This window comes from Drosophila elegans, unplaced genomic scaffold (assembly GCF_018152505.1).
Source record: "Drosophila elegans isolate 14027-0461.03 unplaced genomic scaffold, ASM1815250v1 contig_208, whole genome shotgun sequence".
NCBI classification, from domain to species: Eukaryota; Metazoa; Arthropoda; class Insecta; order Diptera; family Drosophilidae; genus Drosophila; species Drosophila elegans.
Window position 1 is genome coordinate 21,906,656 of NW_024545578.1, and position 26,905 is coordinate 21,933,560.

At 38.1% G+C, this 26,905-nt stretch overlaps 1 protein-coding gene across 4 annotated transcripts; it reads left to right on the plus strand.

Annotated features, from left to right (window-relative positions):
* LOC108136121 (serine/threonine-protein kinase BRSK2) lies at nucleotides 1–26,905 on the plus strand. 4 transcript variants are annotated; one of them, XM_017257106.1, is made up of 16 exons: nucleotides 1–560; nucleotides 15,081–15,581; nucleotides 16,102–16,196; nucleotides 17,983–18,209; nucleotides 18,274–18,424; nucleotides 20,379–20,594; nucleotides 21,315–21,514; nucleotides 21,578–21,802; nucleotides 22,740–23,227; nucleotides 23,508–23,666; nucleotides 23,736–23,902; nucleotides 23,974–24,078; nucleotides 24,143–24,218; nucleotides 24,280–24,452; nucleotides 24,510–24,640; nucleotides 25,430–26,905. In XM_017257106.1, the coding sequence occupies exons 2-16, from the start codon at nucleotides 15,494–15,496 to the stop codon at nucleotides 25,512–25,514; spliced, it is 2,586 nt and encodes an 861-aa protein (XP_017112595.1). In that variant the 5' UTR covers nucleotides 1–560; nucleotides 15,081–15,493; the 3' UTR covers nucleotides 25,515–26,905. The 4 variants fall into 4 exon arrangements, with proteins under 4 accessions (XP_017112595.1, XP_017112596.1, XP_017112597.1 ...); XM_017257107.1 differs by having other exon boundaries at nucleotides 22,740–23,197; XM_017257108.1 differs by having other exon boundaries at nucleotides 22,740–23,179.

Consider the following 26,905-nt stretch of genomic DNA (forward strand, 5'->3'; position numbering starts at 1 on the left):
GTTTGCCGTGGCCAAAAAAGAACGGACAAACACTATTTTAGTTGAAACATCATTTCCAACTGTAAACGGCAGCGCGATTATAGGCAACAAAAAAAAGGAGAAAATAAGTACGCCTCTGTGTGTGTGTGCGTACGTCACAGACCGCGTGCGAGTGTATGTGTGTGTGTGCGATGGGAAAAATCAGTAAAATGTTTATGCAAATCATGCGACGAATGTGCGCCAATTGCGTAAAATCGTAAAGTGCATTAAGTGAAACGAAATTATATAATTAAGGAGCGCCATAAGGAAAAAAGCGAAAAGTATTTTTTTTGGCAAATACAAAGAAAGTAAAAAGGTTGCAGCTCCTCTTCCTTTTCTTCGCGTGTGTGTGTGTGTGTAGGTGTAGGCGAGTGTGGCAGTGTGTTGGTGTCTCGTGGCCAGCTGTCTGTGTGTGTGTCCGGGAGCGGGTGTCTGTATGTGTGCACTGTGGGTGCAACAACGTGAACGGTTCATCCCGGAAGTGATTTGTATAAGGCCGAAAGGAAAGCCTCTGAAATTTTACACCCAAGCGGAAACAGTTGGTACGTAGAGCCCATACATTATCCATCACAGGTTTGCATTGTTCCTATATTTTCCTAGTTTTTTAGTTTGTTTTTTAAGATTTCTGCGGTACAGTCCAATATGTTATTTGTCATCATTTGTTTTTTATCTACTCTTCATGACTTTTTGTTTAGATTTTTAAGAGTTTTGTGGTATTTTCTAAGTTTTAAGTTTCATTCAATTGATTTTGATTCTTATAAAATGTTTTAAATTATTTGTTACAAGTTTATTTGCTTGCAAATCTTTATAAAGCTCATGTTGCTTATTTATTTAACCCAATTTTTGTATGGCTTGGCTGAAAAAGGTTCTGTCCAATGATCAATTTGAAATAGTAATATTTTGTACTTAAGCAATTGGAATATAATTTTTTTAATAACTATAATAGCCATGTTTTTGTTTTTTTTATGTTATGCATTTCATATTTAACATTTTTTCCGATTCCTTACTGTTTTGTTTTTATGGATTTTTTGTTGCTATCGATTTTCAACCGAAAACAACTGGGAAACAACATCGAACCATCCATCCGTGCGTCCCCACTCACAAACACCCATACACCTACAATTATTTCTGGGGAAACCACAAACAACCGCAACTACGTATGAATGGCCGAATACAAACAAACATATAGAGAAAAAAGGGATTCAAAAACTATATAGAGTTTCAAAAGCCATTATTAAATGGGATGTTTTTAATCCGGGGTTAGAATGAATGAATTAAATACTGCATAGAAAGTAAATATAACGTTTTTCAGTATAAACCAAAATCTTAAATATATCGAAGCATCTGTATTAAATTTCAATTTTTCAATGATGGAGTTATTGTTTGAAAGAGTTTTTAGTTTTGAGATAAAAGTTTTATTTAAATACGTTTAAATGTTCAACGAAAAAATATAGTTGAATTAAGTGGACTTTGTTAAAAACAGCCGCAGAGATATAATACCTAAAAAAGGTGAAATCGCTTGGTTTTCTTTTGTTGTTAAAGTTATTTGTAAATATAATTATTTGGGGAGTGCATTTTCGGTCAAAATTTTAGTAGGTGATATATTTCCCTCAGTGTCCTTGTACGCAGGAGTCTTCACGTCACTCATTTAACAGTATTTATAGACAGTTTTTTGTTTTTGCACGAAAACGAAGTTGAATTGCAGAATTTAATATGGCGGGCGGATGTTGGCTTTCGAGTTTTACGAGTGCTCACCTGCGAGCTTCGAGAAAAAGGTGGAGAAGGAGACGGGACCTCAATGGGCACTTGAGGTGTTTGGCCTGACAGTAAGGGCATTAATCAGGGTGCAAAAGGTGCAAGGGCGGGACGAGGTGGGGCGGCCTGGGAAATGAAGGAGACACTTGTGCGACTGAAGTTGGCCCTGCAAATGGCTAAACGTCTTCGTTATCAAATTGTCTTCGCACAAAATATTGATATACAAACGGAGCAGCGGATTGCTAAGCTAAAATGATGAATACTCAAAATTGATTGATGTCCTTTTCTGTGTGTACAAGTATCACCAATAAAATGCAATCATTTTTCTGTGCCAATGACGTCACCGGTAACCTATCCAGAAATACTTATGATTTCATGAATATTGTCCGTCCATTTTCAACCCCAAGCAGTGTTCCCCTGTCTTGTTTTCTGTGTTTGTCAGCTTAGTTTCTTATGTGAGCATTATAGTTCCGCATTAATAGCCAAGTTCAACCCTCAAAACGTTGTTGTCAACATTGCACTGTCCTAATGAACTACTCTACTCTCAGGCGTACAAAAAAATAAATCCATGCAACAATGAAAAAGTCGATAAATGGCAGGGCATTGTTATTAGGGAGCAGGGGAAAACTGGCATTCAATAAAGTGTATGCTATCAAAAGGACTTTAAAATTGTTGAACCATTATAAGAAATGTATGAAGATTGCCAAGCAATAAAATTCGCATATATTTTCTAGTGCATCTATATTTCTTGCGTTTCATATTGACTAATCAAAATGTGTAGTCGTGTTGGGATAAAAAATTAAAATTAACAACAAATAGTATTATAAAACTAAAGAATGTATTCTATTAACAATGTGACTAACTACTAGTTTTAAATATACTTTCGTAAAATGTTGTATAATTACGATGTAACTATTAGTCAAATGTCAATGACAAATGTTTTGTAGTCCAGATTTGTCCTAAATTTTATGTTACTTACTTATGACACTTTCTTTTCAAATTTTGCATTTACAGTTTGCAAACTTTTCATCAGGCATTAGCAACGTCTAACTTTTTATCTTTCAAAAGCAGGACCTTTGAAGTTTTTTATATCTCCAAGATACAAGACAGACAACTTGGCTTATCGATAAAAATGCCAAAATGTGTTGCTCAGTTAAGCTCTAGTGGCTTTAATATATTTTTTTTTCCCTATCTCCGTTTGCATCTCCATTCCTTACTCTATTTCTATGTCCATCTTTTGATATTTGTTTTTCCTTTTTTTTATATTTCTTTCTCTCCCCTTTTCCATTTCAAATCCAATGACATGTGCCAGCGACTCTGGAAATTTAAGCTCCCCCATCTTTCGGCGTTCATCCTTTTTCCAACAAACAATTAAGTTGTCCTTCGTCTTGGGCAATAAAAAAACTGTCGCGTCAGATCAAAAATGCAACATCTTAAAATATGAGCACCATTTTAGCTTCCGGTGGATTTCTGTTCTCGGCTCTCCCGCTGTTGATGCTGTGTGTTGTTGGTGTTGTTCAATATTTACAACCTGATGGCAGCGATGAGGAGAACGTCGCCGAACTGAATAAAACATGCGACAATCGGCAGGCGACAATGTCCTGGCTAGAAGCATCCTGCGCTGCTGCTGCTGCTGCTGCTGTTGCAGACACGTAGACGCCTTAATGACCTGGGGGATTACAACTGTAGACAAAGTCGGGAGGCCCCTAACCGTGGGTGTTCCTGCAGCCCGAAAATCCACAGCAAAGGCCAGGTGACCAGAATTTAAACTATGCAGCGACATTGCCTCATCCAATTAGTTTAATAAACGTAAACAAAAATGTTAACAGTTTCTATTTGTAATTAAAAAGCTATAAGCGGCAACCAAGAAACGAGGGGGTTGATGGGCGGAAAAATTGTGTAGTGGGGAGGGTACACTGTAAGAAATCTGGAATCCGATAATGGCTTTAAAAAATGTGTTCATTATAAAAGTTCATAGTTAATAGCCAATTCAAAAAGAACATGTCATAAGCAACATAAAGTTCAGAAAAAATTAAATTACTTTGGTGAATTGAAGCTAGATCTTAAATATCTATGGTATATAAAAAGTCTCTCTTAAACAATCTTTACAGGGATTGAGAAATACATTAAATTTAATTTTTTTGAACATCGACATAGAGCTTTGACCTAAAAACTCATGATTATTTACTGAAAAACATGGTTTCTCAATCCAATCTTTTTCAAGAATATTTTTTAAGAATTATTTTTTTAGTGTATATTTGACTTACAGTGGGGCACATGGCAAACAGAATGTCAAAAGCAACCCTGCCGAGAGAACAACAACCACCCAGTGGGGCGTGTAAGCCGCAGAAAGGGCGGCAAAGAAAGAGCGCCGCAAAGCTCTCTCCTCTCTCCGCTCACCGCTATCCACTCTCTTTGCTCAGTTATTCACTCTCCACTCTCCCGTTTAACCCTTGCGCCTGCGCTGGGCTTCCCAGTGGACAATCACAAATGTCCATTGGCAATCCTGGCTGAGCAGCTACCCGCATGGCTTTGTCAACAGTTCCGTTTCTGGAGGAAACCCTCTCTCGAAACCCCATCCTCGTAGCCCCGACGACCCTCTCTGGAATCCTGGCTACGTTTTTAAGAATGAACCACATTCCCGTACGTCATTGCCTTTGATTAAAGCATATGCAAACGTTTTTTTCCGTTTCTTCCACATTTTTTCTTTCAACTTCTGGGCTCAGAACATGTGCCGCATATCCCTGCGTACTCCCCTCTTGAAATCCCTCGAGGATTTGCATTGCATATGGCAAAATCGAATTGGTTTTTCAACTTGCGCCAGCTTGCAATTTTTGTTTGGCTTGTTTTATAGTGGAAATTTGTTTATGCGACCGACCGCATAAATTTTTGCATAGGGAATGCCTTTGCCATCGTCCTTGCGCTTGGCAATGTTTGTCCGGTTGTTGTTGTCATAGGTTGAGCCAGTATCCGCCCGAGGGGCTTCCGATGCAGGGACTAAGGCATTTGTTTAGGCAAATATTATGGGTCCTGGGAATGCTTTATTGCCTGCACGAGTGGAGCCAGAACGAGCGACGGAGCTATCCCCATCCAGTGTCGCCGAAATCGATTTTTGCCACGTTCGAAGCTGACCAAAGGGAACGTTTTTCTGGCACGTTGAAATTGGTTATCTATTGGGATATTTTTTCCTGTTTCAAGGACAAGCCTGATGCACTAAATAAAATAATTTATTTTTCATAGAAATCGATTACAATTTAAAGGCAATTTAATTGGTATGCATAATGCATTGGACCATAAATACCATTTAGGTCGCTTCGTTGTCTGACCCTTTTGGAATTTTTATTTTGATTAACCGAATTTAATACGGAATAACAACAATTATATCAAAAATGTTGGTAGATACCGAAAGCAATTATTTGTGTAACATATAATCCGTTTATATTTCATTGACAAATATTTACGATTCTTGTTATGTCGTTTATAAAACGATTTTCATTTCACCTTCAACTGAAACTGAGTAGTTCGGCTTGGTAATCAATAAGTATCTTAATTTACTTACTTCACCTTTTTGAAACTGGATAGAATTTTTTTAAAAACGTTAAACTGAAATGGATAACTGCCAACGAGACGAGTAGTAAGCCATTTAAATGCACAGTTACCTGCAAGACGTGCCCATCTGCCCTTGGGTGAGCCCCGAGCCCTCAGCCACCTGCCTTGACCTGCTTCTGCGGTCTTGCTCCCATGTCATCAATTATACAGAACTCGGCTTACATCAGAGACTCCATCAGGCTCGGGTTCGAGCCACCTGCTCAGCCGTAATGCGATGGATCAGGCTGCCAAAAAAAGAAATACACGTAACAAAAGTGACACAAAATCCAACATCAAAATGCAAAAAAAAAGTCCTTGACAGCGAAAGGGGCCGAATATCCGTTTATTTGTACTTTAAGACTTAAGCCCGCCCGCCATTAAAGGCCAGTTCAGGTTTCCGTCTCTACCTTTTCATTGTAGTTCGGTATTCGGTGTTTGCATTACTTTGTTTTTTTCGACCAAAAGTATGCAACACGAAAAATGTATTTCACAGTTTGCAGTTTGTGCCTGGAGGAATGTTGAGTCATAAATTTAATTTGCATATTTCAGTTGTCTGTCAGACAGTTTTTCATTCCGGCAAAAATTGCAGTTGTAATTGGCAGCATAATTGCGCCCACCGCAACGGCAAGTGCAAGTTTCCCAGTTTCCTGCTGAACTTGTTTCTGCCCTGGGCAACTGGCCCTAACATCATTAATTCTAATTGAAAAGTTTTGTCGACTGTCGGTTGCCAATTAAGCCGTATCTGAAGTGCAATTGCAGCCGCCAGCTGGGTCAGAAAGCTCCTGCCAATCCTGCCAATCCCGCCAAGCAATTGCATTAAGGCACACACAAAGTGCCCGTAAAATTAAAACGTCAAAGTGGTTGCGCGAAAGGCGTAAACACGTTTGTCCTGGCCCGGTGAAAAAATGATGCCAAGGCAACAAAATAACATGAGCCTGCTGGATGGCAATGGCAATCGCAAATTGGCCAGGCCAGCATCCTTGGCCAAAAGAGGCGGCCGGGGGGCGTGTCGCCGGAAACACGCATGCATAACAGAGTAAATGAAAATTGAATTAAGTGTGGTTGCAAAACCACAAAATATGCGCGATCCGAACAATCATTCTCGTCCTTTGAGGAAGTGAGACTGCCGCACTTAAAAAAAAATATTTTCTTTTGAAATGTGTTAGCTATTCATATATGAACATTATATACTTTGAAATGCTATGAATGCTTAATGGCTTATAATTAAACGTGTTGAAAGCGAAGGAGATAGCCGTTTGTTACTTGAAAAGCCAAAGTTTGCTTAAGAGTTTTATTTCATTTTATTTTATACAATATCCCAACACCCAAAAGAAAAAATAAAGTAAGTTTTTAAAGGCGCGTCTTAAAAATAAATAATAAGTATTAAATCAATACCAATACTTTTTTGTTTAATTTCTACACGAAAGATTCTAAATCTGTAGTCTATTGCCAGATTTTTAAACCAAATAAGTTTCTTTTTATACTTTCGTAGTTTAATTTGATTCTCATCTTGTTGTGAACGTTTTTTTACTCAATAGTTTATAATTCACGTAGGAATAGTTTACTTTCTATGACAATTTTGTTTTGGTAAAGAACTAAGAGTGTGCCATCTGTATTCTGGACTGAAATCAATACTTTATTAGATGTAATATCACTGGTTCGGAGAAGAAGAGATTTCAAATCAAGAAAAATAAATAGTAGTATTTCGTATTAGTACAACTTGAACATTGTACATTGTCTATTGTATGGTCTACTACAAGACATCCTATTATTTGAATTAGGTTAATTTACTTTTCTTTATTTCTTAAACGATCAAGTTAAGTAGTTTGGGAAATACTGCTTAATTTTTTCGAGTGTCCTTACCACGTCCGCTTCTTCGCAGCAGTCTTTAATTGAATTCTAAGCGGCCTGGAGCGGAACTGTGGATAGCAGCTGGAGGAGATGTCTGGCTAGAGCCCATAGCCTTTACAAACAAATGCAGGCTTTGCCAAGTCCGTGCTCATGTTCTGAGATCTTGTTCCTCGGTTTGTGGATTCTAGAGCACGGATTGTTTGCCCCACGGGCTAGGTGAGGGTATAAACGTGGTTGGAGGGGTGGCAGCGTTACGCGTTAAATTGAAAAAATGCCCTGCTTGTTTATGCCTTGTTTTTCTCGGCTGTTGTTTGGATTTCGTTTTGCTGCTCTTTTTTCCTGTTGTGGATTATTTGTACAACTAAACTTGATTTCCATATTTTGTAAGAAAAACACTTTGTGGGGGAGTTTCCTTGAAATGTGACCGGAATAAGGGAGGAAGTTGCAGGAGCGTTTCCAAATCTCCTCCTCCTGTGGGTCTTCAATCAATAAAAAATAAAATGTCTTAAATGAATTCCTACTTATGAGACATGGTTTATTTGTTGATACGAAAATCAACAGTGATTCTCTTGGGTGCATATTTCCAACAAACAAATGAAATTGTTTTTTTTCTTGTTCAATGAGGATTGCTAAACAAAAATATATTTTTAACAGTTGCTAAAATGTTGTCATAATGAAAAATATAATCTTAAGTTCTGTATTGAAACGAATTGTGTTAAAACACCAACCAGAAAAACAAAAAAAATGTATGTGTAGGGCACTTTTCCACTAAATTTGAGCCAAATATGTTACTTATCCTCGCATTTCAACTCCGTTTAATCAATCTTTTCTTTCCCTACTGCTTTCTTGTCCAATTGAATTGAACAATCTAGTATGCAGCGTTTTCAGCCTTCGTTTTTAATTGAGTTTTTTCATAGTTTCTGCCATTTCCAGCTATCCCATTCGCCATTCTCTTTTATCCCGATGCCAATTTTCAGTTCTTTTCCTTTTTTCGCGTTTGCATTTTATTTGGCTGGCTTTGCATTTTTTTTGCGAGATATAATTGAATTTTTTGCCGCCAGGGAACCGAAAACGGCCAGGTTAGAGTTTGGAGTGGATGTTAGCCATCTAATTGCGACCTTAATCATTTCATCTTTTTACCTTCCGGCCAGGTTAGTCAGTTTGTGTGTTTGGTAATCGAAATCGTCCTGCCAAAAGGCAGGGCAAATAAACTGGCAAATGTTTTCCGCTTGCAAATTTCGAGGACGAGAGGTGGACACTCCGTAGGCAAACACAAACTTGATTTGATGCTGGTTTCGCAAAAAGATGAGCAAAACTGGCAGCCAACAAGGTTCACAAGGTTCACTCAGAGAAAATGGTTTTAGGTCCAGTTTGCATTATAAGCTTGATTTTCCTAGCACTATTTTTAAGTTTATCGTAAAAGCGTTACAGTTAGAGTTAAGTTGGTACTTAAAATTATATATATACAACAGTTATACATAACATAGCTTTAGCTTAGTAAATTTAAGCCTGCTTAAATTAGTTATTTTTCTAAGTGTATTGTTGCTGTTTGTTCCTGTTGCTGTGAACAGGAACAGCTGTGCTGTGGGTGCTTCTGGCTTTTTGGCCCTATCGAATCGAGTTAATTTGTGCCGGGCCAGGTCCTGGAGCCTCAAATAGGAGTCTCCTCCTCCTCCGGCATCTGTGTTAGTTTTTGGTTGCTTTTAATCGAATTTTTGTTGTTGGTCCAGCTGCCGGTTTTTTGACGAGTTCACTTGGGCCAGGTTAAAGGTTTTTTTCTGGTTTGCTGCTTTGGCGTTTTGCGTGTTGATCTAAGCGGTTTATTAGCCCCGATTTGCAAGTAAGCTGCTTAACGTTTCCCGCATCATGCTGGGCCATTATTAAATAATGAAAAGAGAGGCGGTTTCATTCCGCAATTTCATCCCACTAAAAAGCTGACAGCTTAAAGTTGGCATATCCTGCTGGCACTGGAATTTGTCTGTCGGTTTATTAGCTCTGTTTTTGTTTGCTTCGTTCAAGAAGTTGATTTTGTCGACAACTTGTTTGTTTTTCGTTTTTTTCTTTGGGAGAGAAAAGTATTTATCATCTTGTGGTAGCTATTGTGGTAAAGTTACAATTCATTGAATATTCTGATTGATTTCCTCTATAAATGATTAATTGACACACTTAAGCTAGTTTGTTTAGGTCTTCAAGTGCAAAACTTCCCCATAGTTAATTTATATATGTTGACTATGATTTGTCTTTGTATTTCCTGTGAATTTTTTTGGACACTAAGATAATTTGACTTTTTCAGCATCTCAAGAAAAAGAAAATCCATTATTTTTGAGTAAATAAGTATCTATAATTTTCAAATTAGTTTAAGAGAAATTAATGTAATAATTTGTGCTATCAAAAACTATGGTAATTTCAATTAAATGATTAGCAAATCATTTATAATGTCCAATCAATCCACTTTCAGTTAGGTCATTAGAGAGTAAATTAAACAAATGTTTTGCTGTCAGTTCAGTTTAAAATTTTTGATGCTGCTTTTTAATATAAATTATTCAGTAAAACACTTTAATGCTGTTTCAAATATTTAAAGAATGCAATCCAGAATCCTGAATCACTGACATGGCAGATGCGGGTTGACATTATATTGAAATCAATGTTAAATGGCGATGGCAAATGATAACAGCAGTCGAGGAAGGCAACCGAGGGGCGGAAGTTAGTTAAATATTGATTTTAATTTTCCACATAATTGCAATTAGTTGATGAATGTGGAGCCAGCTGTTGCAGTCCTGTTTCCCCATTTCCTGCTGCTGCCATCGCCTCTGGGAGCGGCGGTGTCTGATTCTGATTAAACATGGTGTCGGGGCAACATCGAAAACAGCAATGTAGGCAATAACAAACGTTCAACGAGGAACCGAGTTGAGAAGTCAGCACTACGATGGCTTAAAGTGGCACAGTGGTTGGGCTTAGATATAAGCAAAATGTTTACAACTTTATTAAGTTTTGAAATTTACAAATTATACTTTTGGAATTTTATTTATTTTATGATGCCTTTATGGCTTTAGTTTTTTATTAACCTTATTAAATACTTATATTTGGACTACTTAAATTTCAATCTTTCTGAGCAACTCCTAAATCCACTTAAATCCACACGACTATTATTCGTCTGTATCGGAAAAAAGGGGCTATTTTGATTTCATGTATTCAAGAATTAATTATATATTTGTTAAGAACCCATATAAAATATCTTAAAAATATATAAGAACAAAATGTATTATGTGACTGAAGACTTGACAAATATTTGATGAGATTATTTGAAATGTTAAAAGGGTTTTTCCCAGGGCTTTTGTCTCCCCCGTACCCACTGTGCCCAAGTTCTCTTGGCAGCAACGCCCTTTTGTTGTTCCCCTTTTGGTCTCTGTTGCTGTTTCTGATATTCCCCAACTCACTCCCTCGAAAACTCTTGTCGGGGGCTTGATGAAAAGCCACTTACGCACAATTTTCACAACTCAAAAGCATTTTATTGATTGCACTTTAAAAACGCCGGGTTGAGGGCAAACCAAAACACTCATACGCCACGTTGGCTGGCATACTGCTCTAGAGATTTATCAGCCCCCCTTAGAATGTGCGTGTGAGCTGGGTGCGTTTATTGACTGTCGTTTTCTGAAATTGAGTTTTTCTGCCTTTTAGATGGACGCCCTACCCCTTCCCCCAAACGAAACGAAAAAGTTGGTTAAACTTTGGGGTCTTTTCCCGACGCTGCTGCAAAAGGCAATTTAGCCCTCGAGGCCTCAGCCAGATGTATGCAAATGTGGATGGGGCTCGCCGAGAAATCAAAGTCATTTCTGCTCATTTTTTGTTCGTTCTTGCTTACTGCTGGTTAGATAACAAATTCGCCTACGGAAAATTCCTTATTTTCCGGAGTTCCTGGCCCCTCGGGGTTAATTGTGCAAGAAGGCTAATGAACATGGGGCTCGGGCAGCATCTGACAGCTGCGTTTGAGACTCGGCTTGTTAATTGTTTTTGAAATCGTTGAGTGAACATTAATAAGATGTAAATTTGAGGAAAACTAGAAAAGTCTCGGGCTGGGGGATTCTCAATTGGTAATTGGGGTTGTATTTCGGGACTATGAATTATGAGTGGCAAAGTTTAATTGGTTGAAGGAATAACTTTGATTGTTAATTCATATGTAAATGGGTAGACCAAATGGTGATATTTTTTTTAATTACAATAACTTTAAGAGACCTTTCCTAAAATAAAATGGCTAACATTAATTAAACATCAAATTTAACTTTAAAAAGTGTTATATAACAACGTAATCATTTTTCTTCGGATAATACCCTTCAAAGTCAGTTAACGAATGATACATATCTAATAAATAAAGCTATACAAACGAAGCTTAAAATTAATTAATTAAATTTAAGTAATCTTAAAAATTCAGAACATCAGATCAAATATCTTATTTTTATAGCCATAACTTGATTGCTTTGTATATCTTACTATAACTGAGTAAACTTATTCGGGAAACATATTGCTAATTAATCGAACTTCTAAGGATTGCCACATTTGTTGCCTTATTTTCCTTATGTTCCCCATAAAGTAATTTATGCGAAATCAAGCCATCTTCAGCTTCGATCTATCCCAGCACTATTCATTGCCTTTATATGGCTGTGCATTGTTTGCAAATCGCTTAATTATGGTTGATGGTATTTTATTGGGGCATGGAGCCATAAAAGGCGGTCACATCCCTTGGCCCTTTGGGCCTACATCAATAGCGGTCGTGTCCATTTTCATCATCCTGCCTCAATCCTCAGGTCCTTCCCCTTCCCCTTCCTCTTCCCTTTCCGCTTTCCTTTTGCCTGGTGACATTCTCCTAGTTGCCACGACCTAAAAGCATAAATTTCCCGTGGCTAGGCCAAAATCAACGCCAAACGCTCTAAACGTTTTGCTTATGATTTTTATTGCACGCACACAAACGCAAACGCAAACTTATTCAGATATATATATAAATAAATGTGTGTGTTTATATATAAACTCTGTGTAGACATTTTGCCGCAGCCTTAAGTGCGAAATCTACAAAAAAACTGAAAAAGGCGACTCATGACGATGACTTGCTTTTGGCAGGCAGCGACCACGCCCCTTTTATACTTGCTGTGCCTATATGGGCGAGCACTTGGCTTATTTCATTAAGTTTCGTTTGATGAGACGGTCTACATATTTTAGCATTATTTACCGGGAAATATTTGAGGAAAGCTGTTTAAAAAAATCATAGTATACTTTATGGGGGAACCTTACGAATTTGTAACCAAAAAATTCTTCATTAAATGTTATTCATAGTTACAATTTACAAATACATACCTACACATTTAAAAATAAATATTAATACTTTATAATTCTATTAATAAAACTTAAAATGTTCATAAAGAGCATAAAATGAATGAAAAGTTACAAAAAAAAAAACACTTTTTTATAGTAATATTTTCGGCGAAGTAATATTTAGCTATATTTTATTATCAAAAAAAGCTTTTAAGGAATTTACCGATGTCACCTAGAACGGAATTCCTTTTAAAAAGATAAAATCGCAAAAATACAAGCAGCGCTAAGTTATGCTAAGTATCTACCATTCGTGGCTTCAATTTTGCCTTATCTTGGTGATTTTTTTCTGTTGGCACTTGCCAAACAATGTCAGTTTTCAACTTTTAGCGCATTTTTCAAATTAGGTTAGCAGAACAGTAGCGGGGGGGCTGGGTGAAAGGATGTTAGGATGTAGGGGTGCCATGGTGTTGGCCCAAGTAAAAGTTTTCTTATTGTTTTTGGCGGAAGGGAAAGGGCTTGGCGGTAGGCTTGTTAGCATCCTTCCTTCCTGCGCTTCCTGCGTGAATCCACCATCTGCTGCCCGTTTAACCTTAATGTTCTGGGCCAAACCAGAACCGCACCCTTCACCTCTAAACACCACCCTTACAAAATTACATTGTAAAAAAATATTTTTTTTAGTAGTAAATAAAATAGACTTGTTTTAAGTATCTTATTTAATTGGCAACTTTAGGATTGGTCGTAAGGATCACGATTTTCCAAATCAGCCATATACTATAATGTCCTTAACGACAATTGGGCATAAAAATGATTAGAACGTAGTTTAAAAATAATTTTTAGGGTTATACAGGGTAACACACGTTATTCCACAAATAAGCCGCAATGTTAGGGATTTTTAATAAAAAATAATATTTGAGAAATATCCACTCGTTATTCTTTATAGCCATTTTTAAACGCAACATTTTCGTGGCCCACCCTGATTAATGAATTTTAATATATTTTTTTTGGAATATTAGAAATACATATGTTTGTCAAAAGCAATTTATAAGGGAAAAATATTTTTTAAAATAGACGTGATGAGACATGTAAAGTAGCTATAAAATGAGTTTTTCTCTGTGTATCCACATTTGCGCACTGTTTCATTTTGATGTGCACTTATTTTTCAATTTAAGCGCGTGAGCATCCATCGTCCTGTCAGTTTGGTGTCTCATTCAAACCAGTCCCTGGGACTTGGCACTTCAACGTCAGCTAGGAGAATTATCAGCGACTGCGTCAGCATCTAAATATAAGGCCCACCTGCCCCTCTTGTCCAGTAACTGAGCCTGATTCCCTGGCTTTTCCATCCTCCGCTGGTCTTTGTTCTTGCCCATCTCTTAACCATTCGTAGTTGGCCAAGTTTTATGTTCGCTTTTTATGCCAACACGCCCCGTTGAGCAATTGTTGTTGCTGCTATGGGTGTTTTTAGTGCTCTTCTAATGAAATTTTTAAACGATTTTGTCTCACTTCACGGCCAGTGGGCAGATTGAAGAGCAAGAATTGGCGAAGAAGCTGCGAGAAAATTCCCCAGAAATTATTTGTACCTTCTGTCGGCGCATCTTGAGCTTAAAAATGGTTACAAGGTTGCCTTTAATTGGTTTCTACTGTGCGGGAAACTTGGAAAAGGTCATAAATCAAAACATTTTAAAAGGCCAATAAAATAAATCTTTTGAGTTAGCAATTAACGGATTTTGATCAACGGGGTTATTATTATTTTGTAATTGTTATTATTGGTTCATATCATGCTCGGATCCAGGGGCTTGGGGTGGACATAAAGATTTCACATCCTTCGAATCTTATAAGAACTAAAGAAAGTGTAGCTTTTAAAAAGTATGCCATACATATGTATATGCTATATGTACAAATACATTTTAAATCTTGTACAAGTTTCTATATAAATTATATGATGAGAAAGACTAATAGTTTTAATACTTATTAACAGTTATTTAATTCTTCAAGTCTACAACATAAATAAATTTGACCTTTTATTAATAAATCTTATACATATTGTTCTTATTCATAATTAGCAAGGTAATAATACTTTTACTACTTCGGAAGCGACAAGAACAAAATATACCTTTAGTTAAGCTTGATAGCCAAATAATTGAAAATTAAACACTTTAAGAAGCTAAGATTATTACAAATTTAGACAAGCAAACACACGTGCACTCCCTCTTAAATATGTGTGCTTTGCACCTGTCCATGTGTGTGTTGCCATGGCTTTCTGCTTCTTAGGAAGCTGTAGGGGTCATAAATTCACTCCTGAAATGGCTAAAAGGAGAAGCAAACACACAGGCACAGCGTGAGGTGTTTTAATTAGAACACCTGACTGACTAACACACACACACACACACACAATAATAGTTATCCGGTAATATAGTTAGTTTCCATTTATTTCAATTAAAAATTCAGTTTGGCCAAGGGGGACATAAATATTCATTGGTAATCACATTGACCTTTCTATATCTCTTCCTCTCTTTCACTCACCAATCTCTCTGTTTCTCTCTCTCTCTCTCTCTATTTTATTGCAGCTTGTATTTTGTGATGAAGTCATGTGGAAATAGCAGCCACAACCACAGCAACTACAACTACAACACGACCAGTACAATTATAGGCAAAAGTTAATTAAATGCTGCATCATTTGCAAGCTGCAAAAAGGAATTCTTAACAATCGCAATAAAACTTTTGTCGAACAAAAGTAATTAAAGGCCCTCACACTCAGACCAATACCTCACTTGGCGCTATGCGACAACAAAGTTGGTAGGAGCGGCGATTGGTCGTTGGGCGTTGGGCGCTGGGCGTTCTGCAAGTGGGCGAGTGGGGCCAGAAGGAGTCCTGTACATGGCCAGAAGCCAGCTGACGCTGCCAGCCGCAAACAGCTAACAGCTAACAGCAAGGAGCCCCTCGGGGACCAAGGACGCAGGACGAAGCGACGGCCAACAAAATGCAGAAGGAGAACAATGTCACGGCGGAGAATTGCCAATTTGTGGGGCCCTATCGCCTGGAGAAAACCCTCGGCAAGGGTCAAACGGGTGAGTGCAGGAAAACTTTTACCACTTACCGATTTTTAAGTGGGTTTTGCAATAGAACTATCATTACATTTGTTAGGTGGAGCCATATATTGGTAAAACAATGTTTTAATTATTAATACCAATAAAATTACTTTGCTATTAGCGCCGCTTTTTTTGGTAACAATTTCATTGCCCAACACATTCGAATTGGTTACAAATATCTCATCTACTTCAAAAGAAATGTATACTGTTCTTCATTGGAATACATAAAAAAATGAAATATTAAAAAACTTATTTATCACTTATTAGACTTTTTCTATCTTCATTATCGTTAATAAAAGCAACAACCTTTTCATATCTATTTCAGCAATTTGCGACTCGAAAACAATAGCTATATCATGCCCTCTTTTCATTTTTTGTAATCACTCATAATAACAAAGAGTTATAATACTTTGGAAATTACTTGAACACAAACAGAGAAAATATCTGCTATTTCCTGAATTGTTATCGCAATTAAAATCTCCCATTTATTCATTTGCAGGTCTCGTCAAGTTGGGCGTGCATTGTGTGATTGGCAAGAAGGTTGCGATCAAAATAATCAATCGCGAGAAACTCAGCGAATCGGTGCTAATGAAGGTAAGTAGTTTGCCGGGGTCGAAGGTCATGACTCGGTGGAAAGTTTTGCTGCCTTCGGTTTATTGTTTTCCCGCTGTTTATGATTTTGTTTTTGGCTTTCTTTTCCTATTTCGTTCTTATTTCTTGTTTGTCTTCTCCCGGCGTGCGAGTCATAAAAAACTGTGACAATAAAATTTGTTTTGTGGTTCGTTGTTTTATTGCCCAGCTCCTTGAAAGAGTAACTTGGTTTAGGGGCTGTCGCTAGGGTGGATCCAGAGGTGGAGCATTGCAGTCAAACTTACAGCCATTTGGACTTTTGGACTTACATTACACGCTGAGGAATGGGGAAATGTTTTTGGGGATTTTTCAGTCTTGCGGTTTTTCCTCGGCTTTGAGACTTTAGTGTGCCAAAGTCAGGGAAAGTCAAAGGGGAACTTTGTTTTTTAAATTGGTTTTAAAATAAATTTGCAACCTTTGCTATATGTTCTTTAAATTTCAAGGCAAAGTTAAATAAGTTTATAGACAACACTTTAAAAAGTTTTAACATTTATTTGAAAGCCCTTAAGACAAATTTTGAAATTTAATATTTGTTTTTTTTGCCAATTTTACTCGCATAAAACAATTTTTATAAGTCGAATTCTATTACAGGGAAATGGTTACACAAAAAGTGAATATCTAATATTAGCTTTATAAGTACAAAACATTATTTTTCCGACTGATATTTGCGATTAGCTATTACCCAAATAACATTTACCCTACAAATAGACCACAAATTATCTGTGGTAAATATTCATTCATTCTGTAATCGATTTTCTGCCATAATCGAGAGCGCACCATGTCTATTATAATACGTGGCAAACACTCTAAATAGATTTCATTCATTCTCAGACTTGCCACCATTCATTCGGTTCCAATAAAAGTCACGGCAAAGCTTAACTATTTATCTTTTCTCTGCTGTCATAATAGAACCATAGAAAAGGACACCCCCGCCCCAACTCCTCCTCTGTATATCTACCCGAAATGTGGTGCACTTTTTGTAGGACACTGAAAGGACATGGGACAAATTAGTGCGTGCGGCAACAAAGTAAAACAAAATTGACTGCCCAGAGGTTGGGGTGAAGTTTCGGGGGTGACAAAAGCCCAGACATGTAGGACAATCGAAATGCAAGGTGGGTGACGAGGTGAGGTCGCGGGTGCAAATGAGGATAAAGAACCCTCGATGATTGCGTGTGGTGTCCATGTTGTAGGACCAGCTGGTCGGGACACGCAATGAGAAATTGGACGCTATTCGGAGGACTACAATGGGCCATAATGGCCTGCCAGGAACCAAGCACTTTCAATGCATTGTAAGGCGAAGTGCACTCTTCAAAAAACTAAGGGATACTCTATAAAATTAGAAAACAGGAAAGAAAATAAACTCAATAATGATGGGCGCTACCCACTAAGGATTAAAAATAATGTGTAAGGGTGTCCTAAAAGTATGCAATGAAAATTAGGAACGTCGTTTTGCGTATTGAAACTGGTTAAAATGGGTTTCAAACACCAACCGAAGAATATGGGTGGAAGTATTGCTTACATTTGTATGTACATAAATATTAATAATACTCTATATTACGCTAAAAACCTTGATCATCTTTATTTAATGCAATTAAGCGCTCTTGTTTCTTCCTGTGTGTTATTCGAGGATATTTTGTTGCTTTAATTTATTTATTTCTCCAAGTGTGGGTATGGGGCTTTTATGGGGAACTTGGCAACATTGTCGATAAGTCGATTAAAATCGTTTGTCTGCATCACTCGCTTTGCGAAGGTTGAACGTGAAATCGCCATAATGAAACTAATCGATCATCCGCACGTCCTTGGCCTGAGCGATGTGTACGAGAACAAGAAGTATTTGTATTTAATATTGGAGCATGTATCCGGCGGCGAGCTCTTCGACTACCTGGTGAAGAAGGGTCGCCTGACGCCTAAAGAGGCACGCAAGTTCTTCAGGCAAATCATCTCCGCCCTGGACTTCTGCCACTCGCATTCGATTTGGTAAGCCTTCGATGAAATCTCCATCTCGAACTGCAATCAATATGGGATTTATTTCGGGTTTCAGCCATCGCGACTTGAAGCCGGAGAACCTGCTGCTGGACGAGAAGAATAACATTAAGATTGCGGACTTTGGCATGGCCTCACTGCAGCCGGCTGGCAGCATGCTGGAGACCTCCTGCGGCAGCCCCCACTACGCGTGTCCGGAGGTCATACGGGTAAGTCTCGCTTGAAAAATGGCCAAAAGATTGCCCTCCAGGCAGCTCCCCCCATTTTCTGCTGCTGGTGTGCGGCAAACGCATAAACGTCAATCAAGGCGAACTTTTTTTTTTAGCACATTTTCGAATGCAACTTCGGTGGCTGTGAAGGGGGCGGCTTCCTGGAGTCGCTTTCCTATGCAAATTTCGTCAGGGATCCCTTCTATGCAAATGCACGTCATGTGCGCATATGATTTTCCATCTCGTGAAGCCCTGCGTTCTCTGCACCCAACAAAAAGTTGTCAGCCCCTCTTAAAGTGTACGATAAGTCTAAGGGTAACGAGCTATTTTTAAAGGGAAGATTTTGTTGTGAAAAACATTTGATATTAACATTACATATTATATATTAAAAGGTTTTGAAATTGAGTAAAAACTTGGCTTGTTATTAAGAAAATTCTTATAACTCGTTAAAATGTTTGTTTTTTGGAAATGTTTTCAATTCTTGTATTACAAGTAATTTTTTTATTTTTTGGTGCTTCTATCTATTGCCTATGTTTATTTAAGGAAGTTTGTGTTTCATTTAATTTTAAAGCCTTTGAAAAATGATTCAAGCGCAAAATAGACATATAAATAAATAAGGGCTCTTAATGTTTATTTATACAGTTTCCTAAGTGTATCTTGCAGTATATCTGTCAAGCAAAAGCTGCTGCAGCTTCTGGCAATGCTTCTTGCTCATGTAGCCGTTATAAATTCATAAGGGGAATTTTAAAATATCTTCTCGTTCAGTCTTATCATATACTCCGGCTGGGTTATAAATCTGGCTTGCTACGTGATGTTTAGCTCATCTGCTCGCATATATATTCTTTTATAAATATTCAACAGTCAAAGCTCAGTGGGGATTGGTAGTTATCCCCACCTCCTAATTGATGTCTGCTAACCAAATCTGCCCTGCAAGGCACCGCCTTGACAATTTGTAGGGGAAAATTGCGTGGAAGGCCCATGTACTCAATCACTTAAGTGGTCGTTTATCAATCTTTGATGGTAGGAATGGCAGGGCCTCAAGCCACAAACAGAGCGCCAATCGGGCTTAAAGTTACCGACATACAAAAATTGGTTAGGGTAATCGAGCGTACGCCAGACATACGAGTATAATCTTACAAATTGGAGTTTTGGGAGTAGCTGTAATTGGAAAGAGTTCACAAGTAATGGGTGGGTGGGAATTTTTCGATTATGACAGGGAATACATAAGAAGAGGGTTAAATAATGTATGTAATATTTTCATTCACATACGTCTTGCAGAAATCGTAATAAATCAGAGAAAAATTAAAAAAGAAATGTGAATTTGAAATACAGAAAACATAGTCAAATAAATTAGTTCTCCTGTGTACTTTTAAAGACTCATTTTAAAGCAAACATTAATTCATTATATATTATTTAACATAGTCGTGCTTAAAGATTTACCCGTCTGCCTTTAAGGGGGAAGCACATGGCCTGAAATTTACAATCGTGCTACAATTACACGTTGTAGTGGGCAACAAACTGCGAGTCATTGTGCCATTTACCTGGCAAGTCAATAACCGTCCCCTAGGAAAACAGAATCGTCGGAGTGAGTGAGAAACTTGGCATTTGATGGACACGTCAATGGACGTCAACGAGTTGAACGGACCTACCCCCAATACCCAGTATCAGTCTTTAAATAGAAAACTTTTTAAATTAGTAAGCATTCGGATTGGGGCTTATGGCATTCCCATGCGAATGTGGTTCGATAAAACGGGTAAAGGGTCCTAACGATTTGGGGCCACGCACAATGGCCAATCGAATTTCGAAATAATCAAGCTGAAAGCAAACACAAATGGAATATCCATCCGAGCAAACAGTCGGTGGTCGGTTGTCTCCTTGAAAATGTCTCAATTTCTGATATCCATCCAATGTATGTATATATGTATCACACCCAATTTATCCCACACTTTTTCAGGGCGAGAAGTACGATGGCCGCAAGGCGGATGTCTGGTCCTGCGGGGTCATACTGTACGCCCTGCTGGTGGGTGCGTTGCCCTTCGACGACGACAACTTGCGCCAGCTGCTGGAGAAAGTCAAGCGCGGCGTCTTTCACATACCGCACTTCGTGCCGCCGGACTGCCAGAGTCTGCTGCGCGGCATGATTGAGGTGAATCCGGACCGGCGGCTCACGGTGAGTCATTCACATTCACACCCGATATGCAGCGGCTATCCAACAATGTCATTTCCCAAAATTCCATGTCTTTCTAAGTGCACTCAAAACAAAGGCTGATAAAAAGAAGGCTAGAGTAGAATTTTTTAAAATTATTTTTTATATATTTGACATCCTAACACTACATGTAAATCTTTATACAATATTTAATGTGCTTGTCACAAAAAATTACAATATTTTATCATAAATTAAAAAAAAGAACAAAATAGAAAATACGTTTTCAGGAAATGTTACACTTAGTTTACATTTTTTGAGCGACCTCACAATCTTTTAAGGGTACTTAATTTAAATTTTCTCATTAATTATGTATCTCATTCGATTGTATTCAGAAATTCAAGACACAAATTTAAATACGTTACAATTAAAAAAAAAGTTATTTTTCAATGTTAATTCAAGCTTATGTAATATTGTTTAAATTTGAATATAAGTACTTAAAAGGTGAATGTTCTAAAAAATTTCTAGCACAAAGCATTTTAAATCTAATTTCACAAAAATTCCAATTTGCCAGATATTAATTTTGCGAGTGTAGGCTGTGAGTCATTGAGAAGCCACCCCCTAGGCATTTGTTGGTTTTTGGGTCACCACGTTGCCAGCTATTTAACCAATCCACCACCCCCCCTTACCAACGTTTACACTTCCTCCCTGAAAACTGGTTTTTGCTTTATTCTCGACCGCATCCAGCTGGCTGAAATCAACCGCCATCCGTGGGTCACAGCTGGCGGCAAAGGCGAACTGGAGCTGGAGCTGCCGATGATGGAGGTGGTGCAGACACATGTGATTCCCACAGCCACTGCGGTGGATCCGGATGTGTTGAACGCAATTTGTTCGCTGGGCTGTTTCAAGGAGAAGGAGAAGCTCATCCAGGAGTTGCTCAGTGCGAGGTGGGCTCTTTAATTCACTTACCAATACATCGAGGGTTTAATCACATGCTTTAATCACCTCAGTCACAATACGGAGAAGGTCATATATTTCCTGCTGCTGGAGCGGAAGCGAAGGCGACCTGCGCTGGAGGATGACGATGAAATTGCGCAGAAGTCCCGCAGTGAACTGGATGCAGTGGATCCGCCACGTAAACGCCTCGACACCTGTCGCATTAACGGCACAAATGCACCCAGCTACGGACAGATCTCGGAGGGTTCACCGCTCACGCCAAGGCGACAGGCCTTTAAGTGAGTTTCCTTATAATATTTGGTATTCCAACAGTCTGACGTCTCATAAAATAATATTTTTAAATCATTAAATTAATTTAAGCTGAATCAATTGCAATTCCTTATTCTTTTTATTCTTTTACCATTGACCGTTATCATTATAAGTGATGAAATAAGAATTAAGTAATTATTTTTTAAATGAAAAAAAATTGCTCTAAATATTATAATTGTTATTTTTTAAGTGATATTTTTTTTTCACAAAATTTTCTTCAAAGTCGGATTACTTTTTTGTGCAGAATTATTGAAATCGATTATTTTGTTAGCTTTTTAAGTGAATCAATACTAACCAAAAAGCAAAAAGTCCTTACATATTTTTTTTAAACCAATTAAAATTAAAAAAATAAAGAATTTAATTTGTAATACATTTTGTTTTGGTTGTTTTGATCCGCTTAATTAGCTTACAAAACAGCGTCTTTCAAGAATTCAATTTTTGGTCGGAAAAAATATCACTTTTTGTAATCATTTAATTGTGATTTTTTTTTCAATCGAATGAATAATTATTATTTGCGGTCCCTGAAATTTACGTCTTCCTTTGACTTATTTGTCTTATTTAATCTGTATTTTAAAATAAAAAAACAACCCAAACAACAGCACTTCAAATTAAAAAACAAATTACAAACTAATATAGAATTATATTTAATACATGTGATGAAATTAAAACTTGTGCTGCAATTAAAACTTGTACTTAAATTAAATGTTAATTAAGAGATTGAAATGGGCATTTGATATGGTTTGGTGCCTTGGTCTTCCTTATATCTCAAAAAGAAAGGGTTAGGTTAAACCCAATTAATTTGACTTTTGACTTTATATTTACACTATGGTTGTACCCATTAGGCTTCTATGTGTAAAAGGACATTGTGTTGGAACCAAACTAATTGGTTTTTTGTTTACCCCACAGCTTCCGCTCGTACAGCAGCACACGGAACCACCAAAGGCGCTCGCCCACAACAGTTTCCTCGTCGGTGCGGAGCTCCTCATATCACAGTCCCACGCGTTGCAACTCCCCGATGAGTTCGGCGCAGCAGCAGGCGAATGCCATATCCCGGCCATCATCACCGGCGGCGGGAACCCGGCACTCCACATATGGCGACCGTGATCGCTCTGGCCACCACTCGTCCGTGAGCCGGACACCGTCGCACAGTTCGCAGAAGAGCATCGAGGGCGATGTGGTGGTGGTGCGGGAGCCACGCATCGAGCGACGGGACTCGCTGCGCCAGGAGCGTGGTGGCGGATCGCCGAGGGAGCGTGGCGATTGCGGCATTCCGCCAAGCAGTCCGGGTGGCAACTCGAGCGGATCCACATCCGCCTCGCCGTCGGTGCACCACCGTGCCAACTCAGGTCCGACCATTGCCATTAGTATGTTCCACGATCCCGAGTCGAATAGTGGTGTGTGCATGCCCCGTAGATAGCTAGTAGCAGTTGAACACAGAAAAAAATTCAAATGAAATCAATATCAATCCGATTTTGTTTCATAAACCGAAAACCGCTTTGATACAGGCTAAGATGATGTTTTTCATAGTTTAGAACTATATGTGAAAGCTAAAATGATAAGCTTGAGCTTAGAAAAATATCAAATTAACCTAGAGACATATCGGTTTGGCATATGATATTATTTTTTCTGTGTAAAGTTGTAACTGAATAATCACCTATGTGGTAATCCTTACAGTTGTGAACCCCAATGGCTCGCCCATGATGAACAACAGCAGTCCGGGAATGCCGGGCTCACCGTGCAACACACCTGGTGGCCAGTTGTGGAAGACGCGACTGACCAACATCAAGAACAGTTTCTTGGGAAGTCCGCGCTTCCATCGCAGAAAAATGCAAGGTAAGTGGGACTACTCAAAACAATTTGCAAATATAATTTGAACTGATGTATTTGCATTGATCTGCCCAGTTTCTGCCGATGAGGTGCACTTGACGCCCGAATCCTCGCCAGAGCTCACGAAGCGCTCCTGGTTTGGTAATCTCATAACAACCGAGAAGGATGAAACCTTCACTATTTTGGTCAAGGGCAAGCCCATTGCCACGGTCAAGGCGCATTTGATACACGCATTTCTATCCGTAAGTGGAGTATTGAAATACATAGCTCTAGATACCTGTGCCTCAATCTCAAATGTATCCTCATTTTCCAGATGGCTGAACTATCTCATAGCGTGGTTTCGCCCACCTCGTTTCGGGTGGAGTACAAGCGGAATGGCAACGGACCCGTCATGTTCCAGCGTCATGTCAAGTTTCAGGTGAGTTGAAGGCCAGCCTTCAAACAGGAACGCAGGTCGCTAATGGCTCGTGAATACTTTTCAGGTTGACATCAGTGCCATTTGCAAACAAGGTGACATAGCAGATATGTTGTTTGCACTAACATTTACGCTGCTATCAGGTAAACAATACGCCATCATGGAACCCTGTAAACGGTCTAATTGAACTCATTGCCCATGCAGGTAACATTCGGCGTTTTCGACGCATTTGCGAGCACATCCAGTCCCAGGTGTGCTCCAAGCGGTTTCCAGGACCCAGTAGTCCGCCCACGGTAACCAGTGTAACCCAGGCCGTTTCGGAAAGCTCCTCATGCGGATCGGTGTCCAGTGAGAGATTGTCGTACAAGCGACAGGTGGTAAGTTATTCTCACAATCAATTGCTGAATCGGTTTAACTAATCAAAGTATTTTTAGATCGAGAACGATATGGAAAACGACTCCATATTCTCGTACAAGTCGGGCAACGGACGTCGAGCCTCGACCACAAACAACAATAATGCCAATCCAGTTGACATACCAGGCAGTCCGATTGCGGTGCGATCCAAGTAAGCTGGACACAAAATAATGTACTTGCACTTTTGTCAAACACACAGAACATAACGATTTTTTCAAGCATGTTTTTTGGAGCTCTTAAAAGTACATCCAGATGAGAAAACTTCAAATCTAGAACTATGAACTACTATCAGTATTTTAGTACCTCTATTCCCTAAACGATAGAAAACGAAATATGTATATTTGAACAGTATGTATTAAGTAGAAGGAACCGTTTCCGATCCTATAAAGTCGTCATCAGGAGCAATGGCAAAACTGATCTAGTCATATTCGTCTGTCTGTCCGTTTGTCTGCCTGTCTTTATAAACGTCGAGACCTTCGAAACTAGTAAAGCTAGATATTTGGTATTTAAATTACCTATTCTAGTTATGCCCACGCATCGTAAGTTTATTTGAAAATGTTTCGATCATATTTATCCGTAGATTGCGGTGTTCTTTTAAAAAACATAGGCAATCACAACTCCTTACTAATAATGGATTTTAATATGATTCGGTTAAAAATATTTTATTTTTATTTACTTAATATAACAATCTTTAAAAAGCCTTCAATTAAACTGTTTAATATTTATACAAATATTCTTGTTTCTAATAGTTTTAAAGACAAATTTGTGTATTTTTTTACATAAAACAGTATCTTTTCCAAACACTAAAAATGTGATTAAAGGCAAAAGAATTCAGCAATAAAACTTCCATTCAGTCTCATAAAATATTTGTTTGCTCTCATAGTTTAGGGTTTTAATCAAGCTTTTTATTTATAAAACTAATTTTATCCTCTTTTTGCAGCTCTGAGACCGCTGAGCACGAACGCAACCGCGAATTGCAGAGTGAGCGTCAGGCGACAACGATGTCCGGTAGTGCAATCGCATGAGAATTATTTCTCTGATTTAGTTACATTTTTCTCAAGGATGTTTGTTTCGATATGGCACTAGTCAACACCAAACGCAACCAAATATTGTATTCCAACTAGATAACGAATCAGCCACTCAAACAGTATTTTTTCTAGAATACCATCAGCCAGAGATCTTCAAACTAAGTCAACACGAAAAACTCGAATAACATAATAAAGCAATAATAGTGGAATTTGTATGAACTAGCATATATAACGAATCTAAACTTTTCAACGCCGATCGATTGAACAGAACTTTGCTAGCTGCTCCAGCTTTTATCGAACTTGATTTTCTAATTATTGTTAATTTTTTGAGTGACTTTTGTATATGTTCTTATGAGGGACATTGTTGCCGCCGCGCCTGAAAAGCTTGCAAATTTAAAACACCGTGTAAAAATTTACAAAAAAAATCAAGTTAGTCCTAGATTAAGTCGAACCAGTTATTCTAGTCATTTTCTTTACCTAGACTAGGCCTCGTATTTAGCTACGCAAATGATGATTGATGATTGCTACTCAAGAAAATTCGCTGACGATTTGTATAGAGTGTATAAATGATATTACGGAAATGCACTGATCTTTAACTACTAAATAAAGTAACAAAATTGAAAAAGAAAAGAACTTTTGCATTACCTTAGCGTTGCTGTTTTTTCTAACAAACCAAATCGACATAACTATTTTGCTAGCTATGCAGTACTAAACCAAAAACCGAAAAAGCAGGATGGGAAACGCAAACTATTTTTCCTAAATAACAAAATACTAAATAAAAAGCGTCAACTTTCGAACTTCAGGCATGCATGTATGACGATCAAAAGAGTGTTGTGCAGTAGAAAAAGTCAGCTGATATTGACAGAGGAAAAAACATGTATAATGTACATAAGACACCGAATAACTAACAACGGCACAGCATATGGCTAATTAAGCATATACAGCACATTAAAGTAACGACATTAAATACCAGAAACAATATATTTTGCATGGGCATGAAATAAGCTTTCTTAACCAATACTTGTATAAATCAATTGGGACGAAATATATATCTATGTATAGAATGGATCAGGGATTGTACAAATTGCTGGGTTGCGTCAGTGACAAAAAAACCTAGGAGAGAAATTCGATTGGAGTTTGTATATTTTTATTGGAAAACAAGTAGAGCAAACAAGCTGTCCAAAAATGCACAAATCGCAATGCTATCGATGGCCTACGATAGTTTTTCTCTTAGTGTAAAAAGCGTATCGCATGGCAACCCCACAAACAATCACATTGAACCTTCCCTACCTTGCGTTTGAGTGGTTTTCATAGTTTATAGATTCTTTTCTAACACCCAAGCCAATCAGAGTTCTTTTTATAACACATACGATAATTTGAAACTAAAA